This window comes from Amphiura filiformis, chromosome 5 (genome assembly GCF_039555335.1).
Source record: "Amphiura filiformis chromosome 5, Afil_fr2py, whole genome shotgun sequence".
NCBI lineage: Eukaryota > Metazoa > Echinodermata > Ophiuroidea > Amphilepidida > Amphiuridae > Amphiura > Amphiura filiformis.
The window spans coordinates 58,154,350-58,170,531 of NC_092632.1; the positions used below are offsets into that span (position 1 = coordinate 58,154,350).

General features: G+C 36.7%; 2 protein-coding genes across 2 annotated transcripts in view; both read right to left on the reverse strand.

Moving 5' to 3' along the window:
• Positions 1-643: 643 nt before the first annotated feature.
• Positions 644-4,342, reverse strand: LOC140151694 (uncharacterized). Its single transcript, XM_072174030.1, has 2 exons — positions 3,638-4,342; positions 644-2,381 (listed from the first exon to the last, which is right to left on the reverse strand). The coding sequence occupies exons 1-2, from the start codon at positions 4,340-4,342 to the stop codon at positions 1,320-1,322; spliced, it is 1,767 nt and encodes a 588-aa protein (XP_072030131.1). The 3' UTR covers positions 644-1,319.
• Positions 4,343-5,089: 747 nt separating this feature from the next.
• The window catches only part of LOC140151695 (uncharacterized), a 57,800-nt gene continuing 46,707 nt past the window's right edge, over positions 5,090-16,182 (reverse strand). Inside the window, exons 15-17 of the mRNA XM_072174031.1 lie at positions 15,715-15,824; positions 6,493-6,648; positions 5,090-5,713 (exon numbers count right to left, since the gene is read on the reverse strand). Of these exons, the coding sequence (XP_072030132.1) occupies positions 5,090-5,713; positions 6,493-6,648; positions 15,715-15,824 (890 nt within the window). The remainder of the gene's footprint in view (positions 5,714-6,492; positions 6,649-15,714; positions 15,825-16,182) is intronic.

Consider the following 16,182-nt stretch of genomic DNA (forward strand, 5'->3'; position numbering starts at 1 on the left):
CCAAACCAGCGAAATCCATGCATTTCGTGTTTTTTCAATTTCTCAAATCCAGCGTGTTTGGCAATTGTACTCATGGGGCTAATATGGAAGGTATGAAACTTAAACAGAATAATGCATAGCAAAAATGACAAAATAGTACAACACAGCACTGCCACTGTACTTCGTTGAATCTGGTGTGACACACTCGAAAAATAACAGAACACAAAATGACATAAATCATAAGTCCCATTGTGTGATGTGCTATTCAAATGATATGTACTGGAAATAATGTCAACCTCTCGAGAGAGGCATTTGCCATTTTTGTTTTCTATTTAACACATCACTAAATACCCTCAAAGGATGTTTGCAAGATACATTTAGATGCTACGGGCCCAATTACACAAGGAATCCAAAATATTAATCTCCAAATTCAATGAAGTAAGTATGTTTAAAACATCTTTGTGAATTCAAGCCCAATCTGCATTAAATTCCAAACTAAATTTTGTTTTTTAAGATATGTAATACATACACACCTTCCTTCCCAAGAACAAATGATGCAGTATCAACAATTTCAACTCCAGTACCGGTATCTAATTTGTTTCACACAGACATGGAATAACCTGTATTTTTTGTACAGGTGTTATCAGCACTGGAGGGGGTCCATAGTGTTATGGTACAACAATACTTGCCAAAATATGTTGCCAAAATCATTAAATCTACTGGTAAGGTTTACAAATTTGATCAGATATCAAAAGCATTAATGTAAAAGGCAGCATTGATTATTGAGGTCATTCCATTTGAACTGACCTTAGAAATAAAAAGGCAACCATAAGCAAATGAATTGAAAATGTATGAAAATTTTGATCCTCTTAATATAAAAGTCACCATCAACTTTGACTGGTATGAGAATATTTCAATATCCCTGTGTATAGTGCATATCACTGCACAAGGATATGATAGCTTATACATGTACATCAGGGGAGTAGCTAGGACTTGTGGTACCCGGGGCAATGATAGGGGATGGCACCCCTTCTCAAAGGGGGAGACAGCTAACCAGAATAAGTTATGGGCGTCTCTTCTAGAATGAATTACAAGCAAAGTGTGCAAAACTTAGCACAAATATTAACTAATTTGGTAATAATCAAGGTAACAATCTGATAATCTCTCATAATGACCATTTTTGTTGAAATGCCCACGAAGTACACACAACTTTTAATCGATTTATGTATGGTCATAAATAAATTGGTCAATTCAGCACCCCTCCAACACAACACCCAGGGCACTTTTCCCTCCTGCTACACCCCTGTCGTAATTCAATAACTCCTAGTGCAGCAGATATGCTATTCTTCAACTTTGGTTGTTTCTTGCCCCACTTCCCCATTTGCTGCCACCTTTGGTGTTTCTGTTTTCTGATCTTCTGATGTTTCTTCTTTCTGATCTTCTGGTGTTACTTCTTTCTGATCTTCTGGTGTTTCTTCTTTCTGATTGTCTGGTGTTTCTTTCTGATCTTCTGGCATTTCTTCTTTCTGATCTTCTGGCAGTTCTTCATTCTGATCTTCTGACGTTTCTTCTTTCTGATCTTCTGGTTTTACCTCTTTCTGATCTTCTGGTGTTTCTTCTTTCTGATCTACATTTTCTCCTGCAACTTCTTCTGATGATCCCTCATTAACTTTTGCTTCCTCCTTCTCCACCAGCATCTCACCTTCATCTGATATTTTCGCATCTTTATCCTCCTTAGTGTCCTCCTTTTCATCATCCTTTTTATCATCACTATCATCACCTATCCTCGCTCCATCAGCCTCATCCTTATTATCATTGTTATTATCATCCTTTTTACCATCATTTGTCTCCTCCTTAGCTTCTTCTTCAATATTGTCCTTACCATCACTGATCTGATCTTCAGAGGAAATGGATGGTTCATCATTGTCCTTACCAGTAGGAGCTTGTTCTGATGAAACAACTTCATCATCTGTTTTGCTCTTTGATTTGGCAGATGACGGTGTTGTGGATGCTTCAAGCTCAGATGATACATCCTGTTTCTTTGTTTCATCATCAACATCTTTATTCTCTAAACTTTCATCTTTGACATTATCATCTTGTTTAGTTCTTTCAAGATTAGCAACTGTTTTAGAAGATTTAGTCCTACTACTTTCAGAGCTTTTTGGCTTTTGTGCATTTGTAACCACAGTTTGCTTCCGTTTTACAGATTGAGTTGAGGACTTTGGAGGAGATTTTGTGGGTGATTTGGATTGTGTCTGTGATGTTGTCGGTAGTTTCTTGGTTGGTATTGGTTTGATTGGTTGCCGTGATGTTGCACCACTTGATTTTGGAGTTGCTACTTTAGTTTTAGTTAATGGTTTCCTGTTGTTCGACTTGCTACTACCTGATGTTCTTGATGATGGCTGTAATACAGAATAGAAAGGAAAAATTTAGATAACAATTCAGGATATTCTCTTTAGTAATTTCAGGTTATCTTGCTTTCTGTTGAAACATTTAATTGAAATATTTATTGACATTATTAAATCTCTAAAAATGTGTACAGAATAGATGTTAAACCTTAGTAGCATTAGGAATAGGATTACAAATTTCCTATCTCTTGAAACCAAAGCTGAGAGTAAAATTCTTCACTTCATTTGTTGGTAGTGGCCTTCTTTCATTTGTCTCTATCATATCTTGCTGATGTCTCTTGAAACAAAGCATGTTATAAATGCTTATAAAGCTTGGTTTTGCAATATGCTTTAGTCTAAGATCCTAAGCCTGTTTCAGCACTGAATAACCAGTTAAACACAAACAAACAAATCAGCATTAGGCATGGACTGATTGATTACCCAATGAACCTATAAAATTGTGTGTACAATTTGAAATAAATGGGTTGAATAATAAAAACATGTTTCCAGGCTCTCATCATGATTATGGTACGTCACTTGATAAAACTGAACTGAACTGATAGAGTGCTTCCATGCCTGGCTATATGCAGCACAACAGGTGAGGAACTATAAGCTATTCCAGTTGAAATCCATACACCCCCTACAGAAGACATGACCTTAATCTCCACACAGGGAGTGTGAATTAAAAAAAAAAAAGAGGTTACCTGAATGGGTGACTCCATTTGAAATGTACACCCCCTGTGTAGGAGATTCAGGTCATGTCTTCTATAGATGTATGGATTTCAACTGAAACCTGAAATAGCCCTATTGAAGGTAGAAAAGTTTTTTCCAGACAGCATTTTGTGCCGCCTAAAAGAGCAAGTTACAAATAAATAAAATAAAAAATTTGGAGGTTTAAACTATTGCCATGATATACTCATACAAGTGACCAATTAAAATACAGCTTCCAGATATTTAAGCTCAATCCTACCACCATTCTTACCATGTTGCTGATTGGCTTAATAATAATAGCCTTCTTGCAACCCATCAGCAGGTAGTACACATGGGATTAAATCTAGAATAGACTACTTACTGCCTTATTCATTCCTCTTGGAGTCACCACCCTTCTGACAGGTGATTTAGGATGCCATTTGGTACTACTGAACTAATGGATTGACTAATTCACTACTTACTGCTTTATTCATTCCTCTTGGAGTAACCACCCTTCTGACAGGTGATTTAGGATGCCATCTGGTACTATGAACTAATGGATTGACTAATTGACTACTTACTGCCTTATTCATTCCTCTTGGAGTAACCACTCTTCTGACAGGTGATTTAGGATGCCATTTGGTACTACGAACTAATGGATTGACTAATTGACTACTTACTGCCTTATTCATTCCTCTTGGAGTAACCACTCTTCTGACAGGTGATTTAGGATGCCATTTGGTACTACGAACTAATGGATTGACTAATTGACTACTTACTGCCTTATTCATTCCTCTTGGAGTAACCACCCTTCTGACAGGTGATTTAGGATGCCATTTGGTACTACGAACTAATGGATTGACTAATTGACTACTTACTGCCTTATTCATTCCTCTTGGAGTAACCACTCTTCTGACAGGTGATTTAGGATGCCATCTGGTACTACGAACTAATGGATTGACTAATTGACTACTTACTGCCTTATTCATTCCTCTTGGAGTAACCACTCTTCTGACAGGTGATGTAGGATGCCATCTGGTACTATGAACTAATGGATTGACTAATTGACTACTTACTGCCTTATTCATTCCTCTTGGAGTAACCACCCTTCTGACAGGTGATTTAGGATGCCATTTGGTACTACGAACTAATGGATTGACTAATTGACTACTTACTGCCTTATTCATTCCTCTTGGAGTAACCACCCTTCTGACAGGTGATTTAGGATGCCATCTGGTACTATGAACTAATGGATTGACTAATTGACTACTTACTGCCTTATTCATTCCTCTTGGAGTAACCACTCTTCTGACAGGTGATTTAGGATGCCATTTGGTACTACTGAACTAATGGATTGACTAATTGACTACTTACTGCCTTATTCATTCCTCTTGGAGTAACCACTCTTCTGACAGGTGATTTAGGATGCCATCTGGTACTACGAACTAATGGATTGACTAATTGACTACTTACTGCCTTATTCATTCCTCTTGGAGTAACCACTCTTCTGACAGGTGATTTAGGATGCCATCTGGTACTATGAACTAATGGATTGACTAATTGACTACTTACTGCCTTATTCATTCCTCTTGGAGTAACCACTCTTCTGACAGGTGATTTAGGATGCCATCTGGTACTACTGAACTAATGGATTGACTAATTGACTACTTACTGCCTTATTCATTCCTCTTGGAGTAACCACTCTTCTGACAGGTGATTTAGGATGCCATCTGGTACTATGAACTAATGGATTGACTAATTGACTACTTACTGCCTTATTCATTCCTCTTGGAGTAACCACTCTTCTGACAGGTGATTTAGGATGCCATCTGGTACTACGAACTAATGGATTGACTAATTGACTACTTACTGCCTTATTCATTCCTCTTGGAGTAACCACTCTTCTGACAGGTGATTTAGGATGCCATCTGGTACTATGAACTAATGGATTGACTAATTGACTACTTACTGCCTTATTCATTCCTCTTGGAGTAACCACTCTTCTGACAGGTGATTTAGGATGCCATTTGGTACTACTGAACTAATGGATTGACTAATTGACTACTTACTGCCTTATTCATTCCTCTTGGAGTAACCACTCTTCTGACAGGTGATTTAGGATGCCATTTGGTACTACGAACTAATGGATTGACTAATTCACTACTTACTGCCTTATTCATTCCTCTTGGAGTAACCACTCTTCTGACAGGTGATTTAGGATGCCATCTGGTACTATGAACTAATGGATTGACTAATTGACTACTTACTGCCTTATTCATTCCTCTTGGAGTAACCACCCTTCTGACAGGTGATTTAGGATGCCATTTGGTACTACGAACTAATGGATTGACTAATTCACTACTTACTGCTTTATTCATTCCTCTTGGAGTAACCACCCTTCTGACAGGTGATTTAGGATGCCATCTGGTACTATGAACTAATGGATTGACTAATTGACTACTTACTGCCTTATTCATTCCTCTTGGAGTAACCACCCTTCTGACAGGTGATTTAGGATGCCATTTGGTACTACGAACTAATGGATTATCTGCTGGTAATGTAGCATCTTTGTTTGGCTGAGGGCCACGTAATGGTTTGCCCTTGGCTTCTGGTGCTGGGGTTACCCTGGGTAGAACAGTCTGCTTATCACTGTCATTCTATCAAAGATTCAAGTTTCAAAAAAGAATACAATCAAATAAGTGTTGATGAAGCACAGCAAAGCTACACCTGAATGGTTTCAGTATACTTAAAATATTAAAACAACCTGGTGAAAATGAGTCCTGGATGGCAATCCCAGTGGGCACAACTGATGTTGAAATCACGTTGAAATTTCGACGTTGAAATCAATTTTGACGTTGAAATCAGGTTGTATTTGCAAATGGACTTGAACCTGATGGAGTTCAACCTGATTTCAACCTGTTGAGAATCAGGTTGAAATTTCAACATTGATACAATGTTGATATTTCAACCTGATTTCAACTAGCCTCTAGGTTGAAATCAGGTTGAAATCATGTTCTGTTGAAACTTCGTTGTATCAATGTTGATTCAATGTCGAAATCCTAACCTGTTCCCACTGGGAATGGAAGTGTCTAAACCGCCTTAGAACTGCTGGGGCTATGTCACAGCTAGGCTATTCCAATTTAATATTGTAAGACCACACCACTAATGCATCTACCTTTAAGGTATATTAATAAAATGAATACAATCAAATCAGATCCAAAATGTTTGATAGTCACTTGTCCAATTTATGTCAAAAATATTTGTTGTTCTCAATTATTTTTGATGTTTATTCTTATTCTCTATGGACTGTTATATTGTGATTATCTGGGTTGCTATTAAGTTAAAAAAATCCTGCCAGCCAAATATAAATGATGAGTATAGTCTTACATAATCTATACTGGTCCATCAAGTTACTTTCTACATCATTTATACAAACCTTTTCAGTCTCATATTCTTCTCTAGGTGCTCCATGAACCAGGACCATCTGTATAAGTGCTTTCTTGATAGGAGACCTGCATTTAGTTTCTAGTGCATCTATGAGTGGCTCATTATACTTCTTTCTGTAAGCTCTCCTTATTTGTAGTAAATCAACCTGTCAAAAACACAATTAAATTGGTTATTATGGGACGTGCTCATATTATTATATACACCGTATTTCGTCAAATAAACGCCCCCTGGGGCGTTACATTTTCCCAAGGGAGGGGGCGTTTATTCAAGGTCAATTTTAGAACGATAATTCCCGTTAAAATCATTAGGTAAACTTAATACTCACGCTAAAATGACGAACTATGAACTAGAAACACTGACTTCTGGTTCACTTCCGGGTTTCCAATCCAGATTTTTGCCAAAAAAGTGACGCTATTATCGACCATGTGGGCAACTTGGTAAGCTTAATACTACACAAGATAGCATGGAAGTATCGGCATTTTTGAAACATCTTGGTTGAAAAAAGTGGGGGGGCGTTTATTTGAGGGGGCGACTATTTGACGAAATATGGTAATACAAAATTGATAGCACATACTTGTATAATTTATTATTATTTGTAGTTCTTTGTTTCCAGTTGTAACTTTAGGTCGAGGGCACTGCACCTCACGCTCTGCGTTTAGCAGTGTCCTCATCCATCATCTTGCCCATGTAAGTTTTTCATTGATATTTACCTTTTTCAATGTACACTGTGTATATATTTATATTTATAATTTTCATAATTGTATAATAAAGTTTAACGATGTGCAACAAGTTAAACTCAATTTGCCCTTGCCGTGAAAGTGGCGATTCCATAAACCGGGTCAGAGGTCATGTTGTCATGCCAGCGTTGTGGTGATTGACCCGGGAACCAATGAGAGTCGTCGCATGTCGCGGGTTTGGGACATGATCCTGGTGATCAAATCATTGTTGGTTTGAAATCATACAAGACAACATCTAAAAAATTTTAAGTGAATAAGCGGTTAAGCTTACAGCACACAAAGGTTGTGCTTTGAATACATCTAAAAATGATGCGCTGGTTAGACAATAATCATCTCAAAACGTGAAATTCCGTGCTGGAATATCAGATTTAATGTGCAGAAATCACATACTACGCTACGAGAAATTTGTGCGGTAGATCGGCTTGAATAGTAGATCGATTTCTCGATCAACGCTTGTCGTGCAACAAAATACACATATTACATCAAACTTGTAACTGATATTAAAACATCGATTAGAAATATCAACAATCTAGGAACGTCTCGTGAGTTTTTATCCGTAGCTGTAATAATCATCGTGATAATTGGATTGACTCGATGAAGCCGGTGAAAGGATGAAAAATTAACCAAAACATCTCGCTTATCTAACCAGTGTCACTGTTGTGTTTGTCGGCCATCGTGGGCCGTGGCTTGGACCTGAGCTACAGAACCGGGTGAGATAAATTTTATGTTATAGTGGGGACCCGATTTTGTAATTAAAAATGTTTAAATAAATATAATAATTATTGGGATGTCTTTCAAAAGTTTGAGTCGAAAGGAACATTCCGTGTCTTTTGGTCATTTAAAATGGTTTGTTTACTGAAGTCAGCAGGTAGGGAGAATTGACTGAGGCAAATATGCAAATAAAGTCAGCAGGTAGGGAGAATTGACTGAGGCAAATATGCAAATAAAGTTATGACAGCTATGGCTGAAGATGGGGGACGGTTCGTTTGCCCGTATTTTAATAAATTAATTCATTTAATAAATCGTGTTTTAATAAGTAATGAAATCAGTAATGATAAGATTCAAGATTTATTTATTTGATATTCATCTTTCAATTTTAAGATATAATCAAATAAAGGATACAAATAAGTGATAGTACAAACGACATTACAAGATGACAAAATAATGATCATGTAGTACGTATCATGTTTATCAAAAGATGAGGAAACTATCGGAAATCGCGGGCGCCAATGTTGAAAAGTCGCCCAAATTCTTTCTTAACTAGTGGTTTTTGTGGGGCAGGAAATTGTAATAAGTCTCTGGAAAAATCTTCAAAAGTCGCCTAATTGGGCTACCAAATCGCGGGTTTGGCAACCCTGATGAGTTAACAAACTGAATAACCCGATGAATGGTATCATTGTCATGTTAGACCAGATCGATAGACTGTCAAGGTCACAGATGCTAAAAATATGGGCATCCAAGCATCACGGTTGCAAATGCGTTGGAAAAAAAAAAAATAATAATAATAATAATAATAAATAATTAAAATTAAAAAGCTTATGAGATGATGTGCAGATACAATATTGAAAGCTACTTTTAGCAAAATAGGTAGCAAAAGCAAGTATTTTTGGCAAAAATTCAAGTTAAGCCATAGAAAATCTGAAAATTCCAAACATCTCTGAGCATTTTCGTTCGTATTATTTCGCTATTGATAGCCCGTCTCCCTCAAGAAATTTGGTCGTATTTGGCGTATTTTGTTCAATTTTGGACATTTTCTTAAAGGGCCTAAAACATTTTGAGGTTATGGCAAGTAAAATTTGATAGTTAATGTAACATAAGCACGTCAGGTTCTGTGATTTAATGAAGTGAAAGGCTATTATGAGTATTTTTTTTACCTTTACATTTTGGAAACTTAGGTGTAAAGCTTACTGACTCTGCATAAAAGCGTATATTTAATATGCATACGATCATGTCAGAAATTAATATTTTGTTCTGGGTCTGATTATTCGGACTAACATGTCACAAGGTTGTTTGGTGTTACAATCTTGCTGGTGGGTTAAATGTTAACTGTTGCATAATGCCTTATTCATGAGGTAACCATGTTCAATTTCATCTTAACTTGGTCATGCAGAGCTTGAAAAAATGTAACTAGGCAATGCTCTTTGGAATCCGTGGATCCTTTGTCTATAATGGTCACGTAAGACTCAAAAGAAGGCAACTTGAACATGCAATGCCCGTTAGCAATCCTGGAGTTACTGATTTGTACAATTAATATTTGGATAAATAAATAAATAAGAATAATAATAAAAATATAAAAAAATACCAAAGCGATCAGGATATGAATATCTGGAAAAATAAGCGAATAAGCTTTTTAGCTATCTTATCTAGTATAACTGGTTCATGCAAAAAAAAAAATAAATAAATAAATAAAAACATCCAATGCTCTTTGGAATTTCTGGAACCTTTTATTAGAATTGTTATGTGAAAGACTCAAGCGAAAGCATGGAGGACTTTTTAGCAATTTGGGTAATATTAAAATATTTGGAAAATAAAATAAAAGCGAAGAAAAAAAACAAAAAAACTTGGAATGGGATATTTATATTTAATATCTGGATAAACAAATAAGTTCCTTACCAATCCTTGGATTCGAATTTTGATAATTATATTTGGACAAATAAAAAAAAAATAAATAAATAAATTAATAAAAAATAAAAAAATAAAATAAAAAAATAAAAAATAAAAAAAAAAAAAAAAAAAATGAATAAATTAAAAATAATAATAATAAAAAAAAAAAAAAAAAAAAAAAATAAAATAAATAAAATAAAGTTGGAAAAAAAAATATGTATATATTAATATATATTAAACTAATAATAAAATTATTAAAAGTAAAAGTTAATGTGCATGCCTTAGCATGCTTGGTTCTTAGTTGGATATCCGCTTTTTATCAGGTGCAATACATGAATAATGTGTAGAAATGATTTAATTCATAAATTTAAATTAAGTAACAAGATCAACGGATGATGGTGAGTTTAATAATTCAAAATTTTGGTAATCTAAGGTCATCAATTGACACCTGTATAGAAAAGAAAAATTGTAATTTCCTGATGGCCACTAAATGGAGATCAAGTCAAAGTCATGATATAAGTAAATCTGTCCCCTATTCTTGACATGCATAGGACCCATGTATAATCAGTGGCAGTGTGTCATTCTGGACTCCCTCATCTGCATATTAGTCATAACTGGCTAGCTCATGAGTTAGGTAGGAAGTTGCTCAAACAGCAGACTACCAATGCAGGGCACAGTATGCCTTGGGGTACACATACAAGTTGATATGAGATTCTAAAGTCTGGCTCAGCAAATCAAGTGTCAACTAGAATTAAAAATGTCAAGGTAACACTGTATGATGGTAAATAGTTCTTTAAAGTATATAATTTGAAATGTTCAAATTTCATGAGGAAAGATGATGGCAAATGTTTATGTCTCATAGCTTCAGAACACGACAACATGAAAAAGCTCCGAGTCGTGGGCAAGAAATTAATAAGAACCAAAAAATTGTTTGACACTACCGACATGTGATCTTTTTGGATCACAAATTAAATTAAGATATTAATAAATTAATTTACATATGGTAATTATTAAGGCTATGCTGTCAGGTGTTTCTCCTCTTTTCTGTTTTTATTATATTTTGCAGGTGAGGTCAATGACTCTTAAAATTTGGCACCAAGAAGGAAGCCTGCTTGCATACATGTACATTTGGATACCCATAATTGCTAGTGTCAACTAGACCGGTGTGAGCCTACATCAACTAGACTGGGTGTGAGCCTACATCAACTAGACTGGGTGCGAGTCATCATTGACTGTAAAGATACATAGCAAAGATATTGGATATTCTCAATTGTTGACACCTCTATAGATTGCAGTGATAGATATTCTACATTACATAATTATGGGATTAAAGAGAACTGAAGAAAGCGGACCTTAGAGATTGGGAAATTCTTTCAACGCCACATTAGCAGTGGACTTTAAAGTGGAGTGAAGGGACAACATGCATAAAAATTTGATAATATTTTACAGAGTTGTTAGAAAAATAGCGGTCAACATTAGAAAGTTGCATTGGACAATTGAATCTGATGCTGTGTTCTCTGTTTATCAAATATTTGAATGGCATAGTGTTTTATGAGGTCATTGCCACTTCGATGCTGGAACGCTGAATTACAGGTGCATCTGGATACCCACAATTGCTAGTGACTACTAGGCGTTGGTGTGAGCCTACTGTAGGCTGAAGAGGCAGCGAAGATATGGAATTCTAATTGTTAACAAGAAAGTACTTATCAAGGTGGTTATCATAGCTTTAAAAAGTACAAGTTTATTTCTACAACAAGTAACGATTAAAACAATCAACTGCAATCACCAGGTTATTTCTAGAGTATTAGATAATCTACAGTAATAGAGGACTAAAAATTACTGAAGATAGAAGGAAAGACTATACAATCAGCCAACATCTAGCGATACATGAAACAAAATGTAAATTAAAGGTGAACAAAATTATGCGCCACTGAATAATTATGTCATTACATTGGTAGTGGACTTTCGCATTGGAGTGAATGGACATCATGTATAGAAATTTGATAATTACAGAGTTGGACAAAAAAGCGGCCGACATTGGAAAGTTTCATTGGCCGATTGAATCTGATGGGTCGGAATATCATCAATATGTCATCTTTTCACCATGAACTGTATCTGTGTTGTAAATAAAAACTTATAGAAAATGAAAACATAGTTTGGTGGCAAGCCCTGGAAGAGAATATATTGATGTTCTTCAGATTAAGCTATAGTATGTCTACCATATAGTGAGATCAGAGTGCATGAGTAGATCACTTCAGAGTCGTGTTTTATTTCAGCAACACGTCATATTGTGTTGCCCATTATGTAAAATCCTATTCTCGGGTGAAGAAGCATGAATGTTTCAAAAGTTTTAATGAAATTAATTTCAATGTGTGCGGTTTGATCGATTAACCTTGTTATAGCTTCCTCAGCAAATGGAGCAGCGTGCATGGGTCATTGGGGACAGCATTGTGTGCGGGCTGGCCAAAGCAACACTCAGCTATATGGTGGTGGTGAAGTCCAATGGTTCGGAAAGCCTGGTGGAAAGTGTAGAGGCCTTGTGAAATGGGTGCTATTTCTCTTGAGAACAAATCCATACCCCACTACATTAATATTGCATGTCGGCACCAATGATATCTTATCAAGTCCTACGTGGGATATCAGACAGAGGGTATTAGAGAACCTGACCGAGTTGAGAGAGGTGTTGCCAAACACCAGAATTATTTGGTCAGATATTATGCTTCGCTTAGGTTATGCAGAAGAGATAAACAGGGGGCAGGAAAAAAATGCATGAGAAATGTCAACAAGTACGCACATGGGGTCATTAAAAAAGAGATGGTGGGCAATGCTCACATTGTAGTTCATTCTGGAAATTTTACTTCCAATAGGCAATGAGAATGGAAGACCCATTTACCTATATGATTGTGTTCACCCATCACCATTTGGCTTGCTAGTGTTCAAACAAACACTGTCAAACGCATTAGTCCACTTTGATAACAGACCTCAGTCCATAGTCTATCCGCCAGATGCTATTATAGACGAGGTGTAGGGATTTTATGCAAAATAATTAGTGAGCAAACAAATTTAAGGGGGAGGGGGTGATTGGTCAAGTTCCATATATAAATAAGTCACTTGTGTGGGATTTGAATTCTCTTTTCTTGAATTATAATAATACTCATGTGGGTGTAATAACATATTTTATCCTTTGTAACTTCAGGTGACCACCTGTTGAGTCTTAGGACACACGCCTGGGAGCATTTGACTTGTATACACCAGTACCCTATCGCTTGTTGAAATTCCAGCCATTATATTTTGCTTTAAGGATCCCAGGGTTCAGGGTCAAAACACTCGAATTCAGTCTTAGGGTGGGGGCACGCCCTAGGGCAAGTGTGGATCACGTGTTGGTTAGCCATGATTTTTTCTAGGTCCAACACCGAGAATTTATGCCAGGGTGGGGGCACACCCTCGCGCAATTATGATCACGTGGGGTTTTATGGAAAAAATTATTGCGGTAGCGGCCACTGCTATAAACAGGAGTCAGTCGCTGGTCACTGACATCTCAATTTTCCTGACCTTCATATACATGGCTTTTACGGCTGAGATCATAGGGACTTGGTGTTGGTCTGAAAACAAAAGTCAATAAATGGTTGTCTTGTTTGATTGCCAGCGAGATTGCAATTTTGCGTCTTTGTGCTTCTTCAGTTTCTCGGTCTTAGGGTAATAAAGTTTAACGATGTGCAACAAGTTAAACTCAATTTGCCCTTGCCGTGAAAGTGGCGATTCCATAAACCGGGTCAGAGGTCATGTTGTCATGCCAGCGTTGTGGTGATTGACCCGGGAACCAATGAGAGTCGTCGCATGTCGCGGGTTTGGGACATGATCCTGGTGATCAAATCATTGTTGGTTTGAAATCATACAAGACAACATCTAAAAAATTTTCCCACCCACCGCTCCCATTGGGGGCAATTGGGCAGAATTGCATGATAAATCGTAAGCATGTATAGTATAAAAATTATGTCAATTAACAATAGCTAAATTTATTTATTTTAGGTACAGTAAGTTCTGCAAGATAGTGCCTGAAAAGGCAAAGCACTCAACTGGCAGCAAGAAGGGTTAAAGGAAAATTATAAATAATAAAAGTATGTTAATTGTATATACGTGAAAATAGAATGTAGGAAAAGGAGAGCTTTTGTTGATCATCAAAATTATTTATTTAAAACTTCCGTTCTAGCAAGAGTATAAGAGAGTGCCTACATCGTCAAAAGATGCATATATATATTGTTTGATTAAGCAATAGTTCCAATTAGTAGATTGATGCTACAATTGTTCCCTTTCTTGTATAGCATGGGAAGAGCAAGATCACATATCAGCAAATATATTCTGCATATTTAAATTATGTATTTATTAATTGCAGTTGTTCATCATCGTCGGAGCTGTTGTACAGGTGTCATTTAACACCAGCGTATTGTGCAGGTTTTCTTTTAGAAAAGGCAAAAAGTCGCACAAGCAAAAAAGAATGGGATTTGAATTCTCTTTTCTTGAATTATAATAATACTCATGTCGTGTAATAACATATTTTATCCTTTGTAACTTCAGGTGACCACCTGTTGAGTCTTAGGACACACGCCTGGGAGCATTTGACTTGTATACACCAGTACCCTATTGATTGTTGAAATTCCAGCCATTATATTTTGCTTTAAGGATCCCAGGGTTCAGGGTCAAAACACTCGAATTCAGTCTTAGGGTGGGGGCACGCCCTAGGGCAAGTGTGGATCACGTGTTGGTTAGCCATTTTTTTCTAGGTCCAACACCGAGAATTTATGCCAGGGTGGGGGCACACCCTCGCGCAATTATGATCACGTGGGGTTTTATGGAAAAAATTATTGCGGTAGCGGCCACTGCTATAAACAGGAGTCAGTCGCTGGTCACTGACATCTCAATTTTCCTGACCTTCATATACATGGCTTTTACGGCTGAGATCATAGGGACTTGGTGTTGGTCTGAAAACAAAAGTCAATAAATGGTTGTCTTGTTTGATTGCCAACGAGATTGCAATTTTTGCGTCTTTGTGCTTCTTCAGTTTCTCGGTCTTAGGGTAATTCATTGTTTATTGTAGCTTGATGAATATTGTTGCTTGTTGCTTGATGAATGGATAAAATAAAATTGATTGATTGATTGATTGATTGAACACTACCTCAAAGTGCTACTGTACATTAAATGTCACATCCTCCCATGCATTCAACCATAGCACACATCAATGTTACTTCAACTGTTAATATCCAAACCCGGCCCCCAACTCAACACAAAAGTTGACAACCATGAGAGTTACCAAATTGCGCGGAAAAGGGGTACTTTTCTTACCAGTAGCAAGGACCGCAAAATTGACAAAATAGGGGGTATTTAATTTGCACTGTCCGTGAAATTTAACAGTGAAATCAACAAAAAATAGGTATTTAATTTGCACTGTTCGTGAAATTTGAATAAAAGGGGTACTTGAGAAAATCCAGAAATTTTATGTCAATATTTATAGTGTTATTGTTAAGGGGTGTTTGAAATTCTAATCATTGAAAATGGGTGTTTGAAATTCTAGTCATTGAAAACCACAAAAAAGGGGTTGTTTTGGCCAAATTTTGAGTTGGGAGTAAATTGGGAGTAAATTTGATGAAAAATCATTGCAAAGGGGGCCTTTGAAAGATTTGGTAACTCTCATGGTTGTCAACTTTTGTGTTGAGTTGGGGGACCAGGTATCCAAACAGCACCAAGATGGATTAGGCCAGTCAGGGGTTAGCACCCTATATGATGGGTGAGATGATGAATGAGGACACTGCTAAATGTGCCCACAGCCTGAAATTGTAATAATGAATTAACCAGATGAAAGCATGCCTGCCTACCTCTGATCTTGTAATCATGATCCTAATAAGCGCTGATTCGTCAGCTTCACCAGTGAGGACCTGATGGATCTGGTCAGCCAGGAATGAGGCACAGTTGTTTAGACATTTAACTAGAAAAAAAAGACACACAAAATCATTTGTTATATTTACCTATGGTAGGGGTTAAAGACTTTGCCATTTGGTGTTACAATTACAATTATTTGGTTCTTTCTTCATATAAGTACAGATCCTAGAAAGAACATTTTCCAGGGTCTGTGATGTACGCATGTACACACAATTAGTCTATTGCCAAGACTTTTTGAGGGATTAGACAGCTTTATTCTGAAAGTTATAAAATAATCCTTGTCTTGATACTAAGCCCATCCGCTTTTGGGAGTGAAATTGCACATCTGGGGGTGGGCTTATACCCAAGAGTTCGAGGTACTACCAAACATTTTTAGTTGGATTTATTTAATACGATTTCCTATT

Excerpts from the sequence above, each read along its gene's own strand:
- LOC140151694 (XM_072174030.1), bottom strand. The coding sequence starts at position 4,342 with ATGAATAAGGCAGTAAGTAGTCAATTAGTCAATCCATTAGTTCATAGT. Across the intron at positions 2,382-3,637 it reads CAAGAGGAATGAATAAGGCA|CCATCATCAAGAACATCAGG; the intron begins GTAAGTAGTCAA and ends TCTGTATTACAG.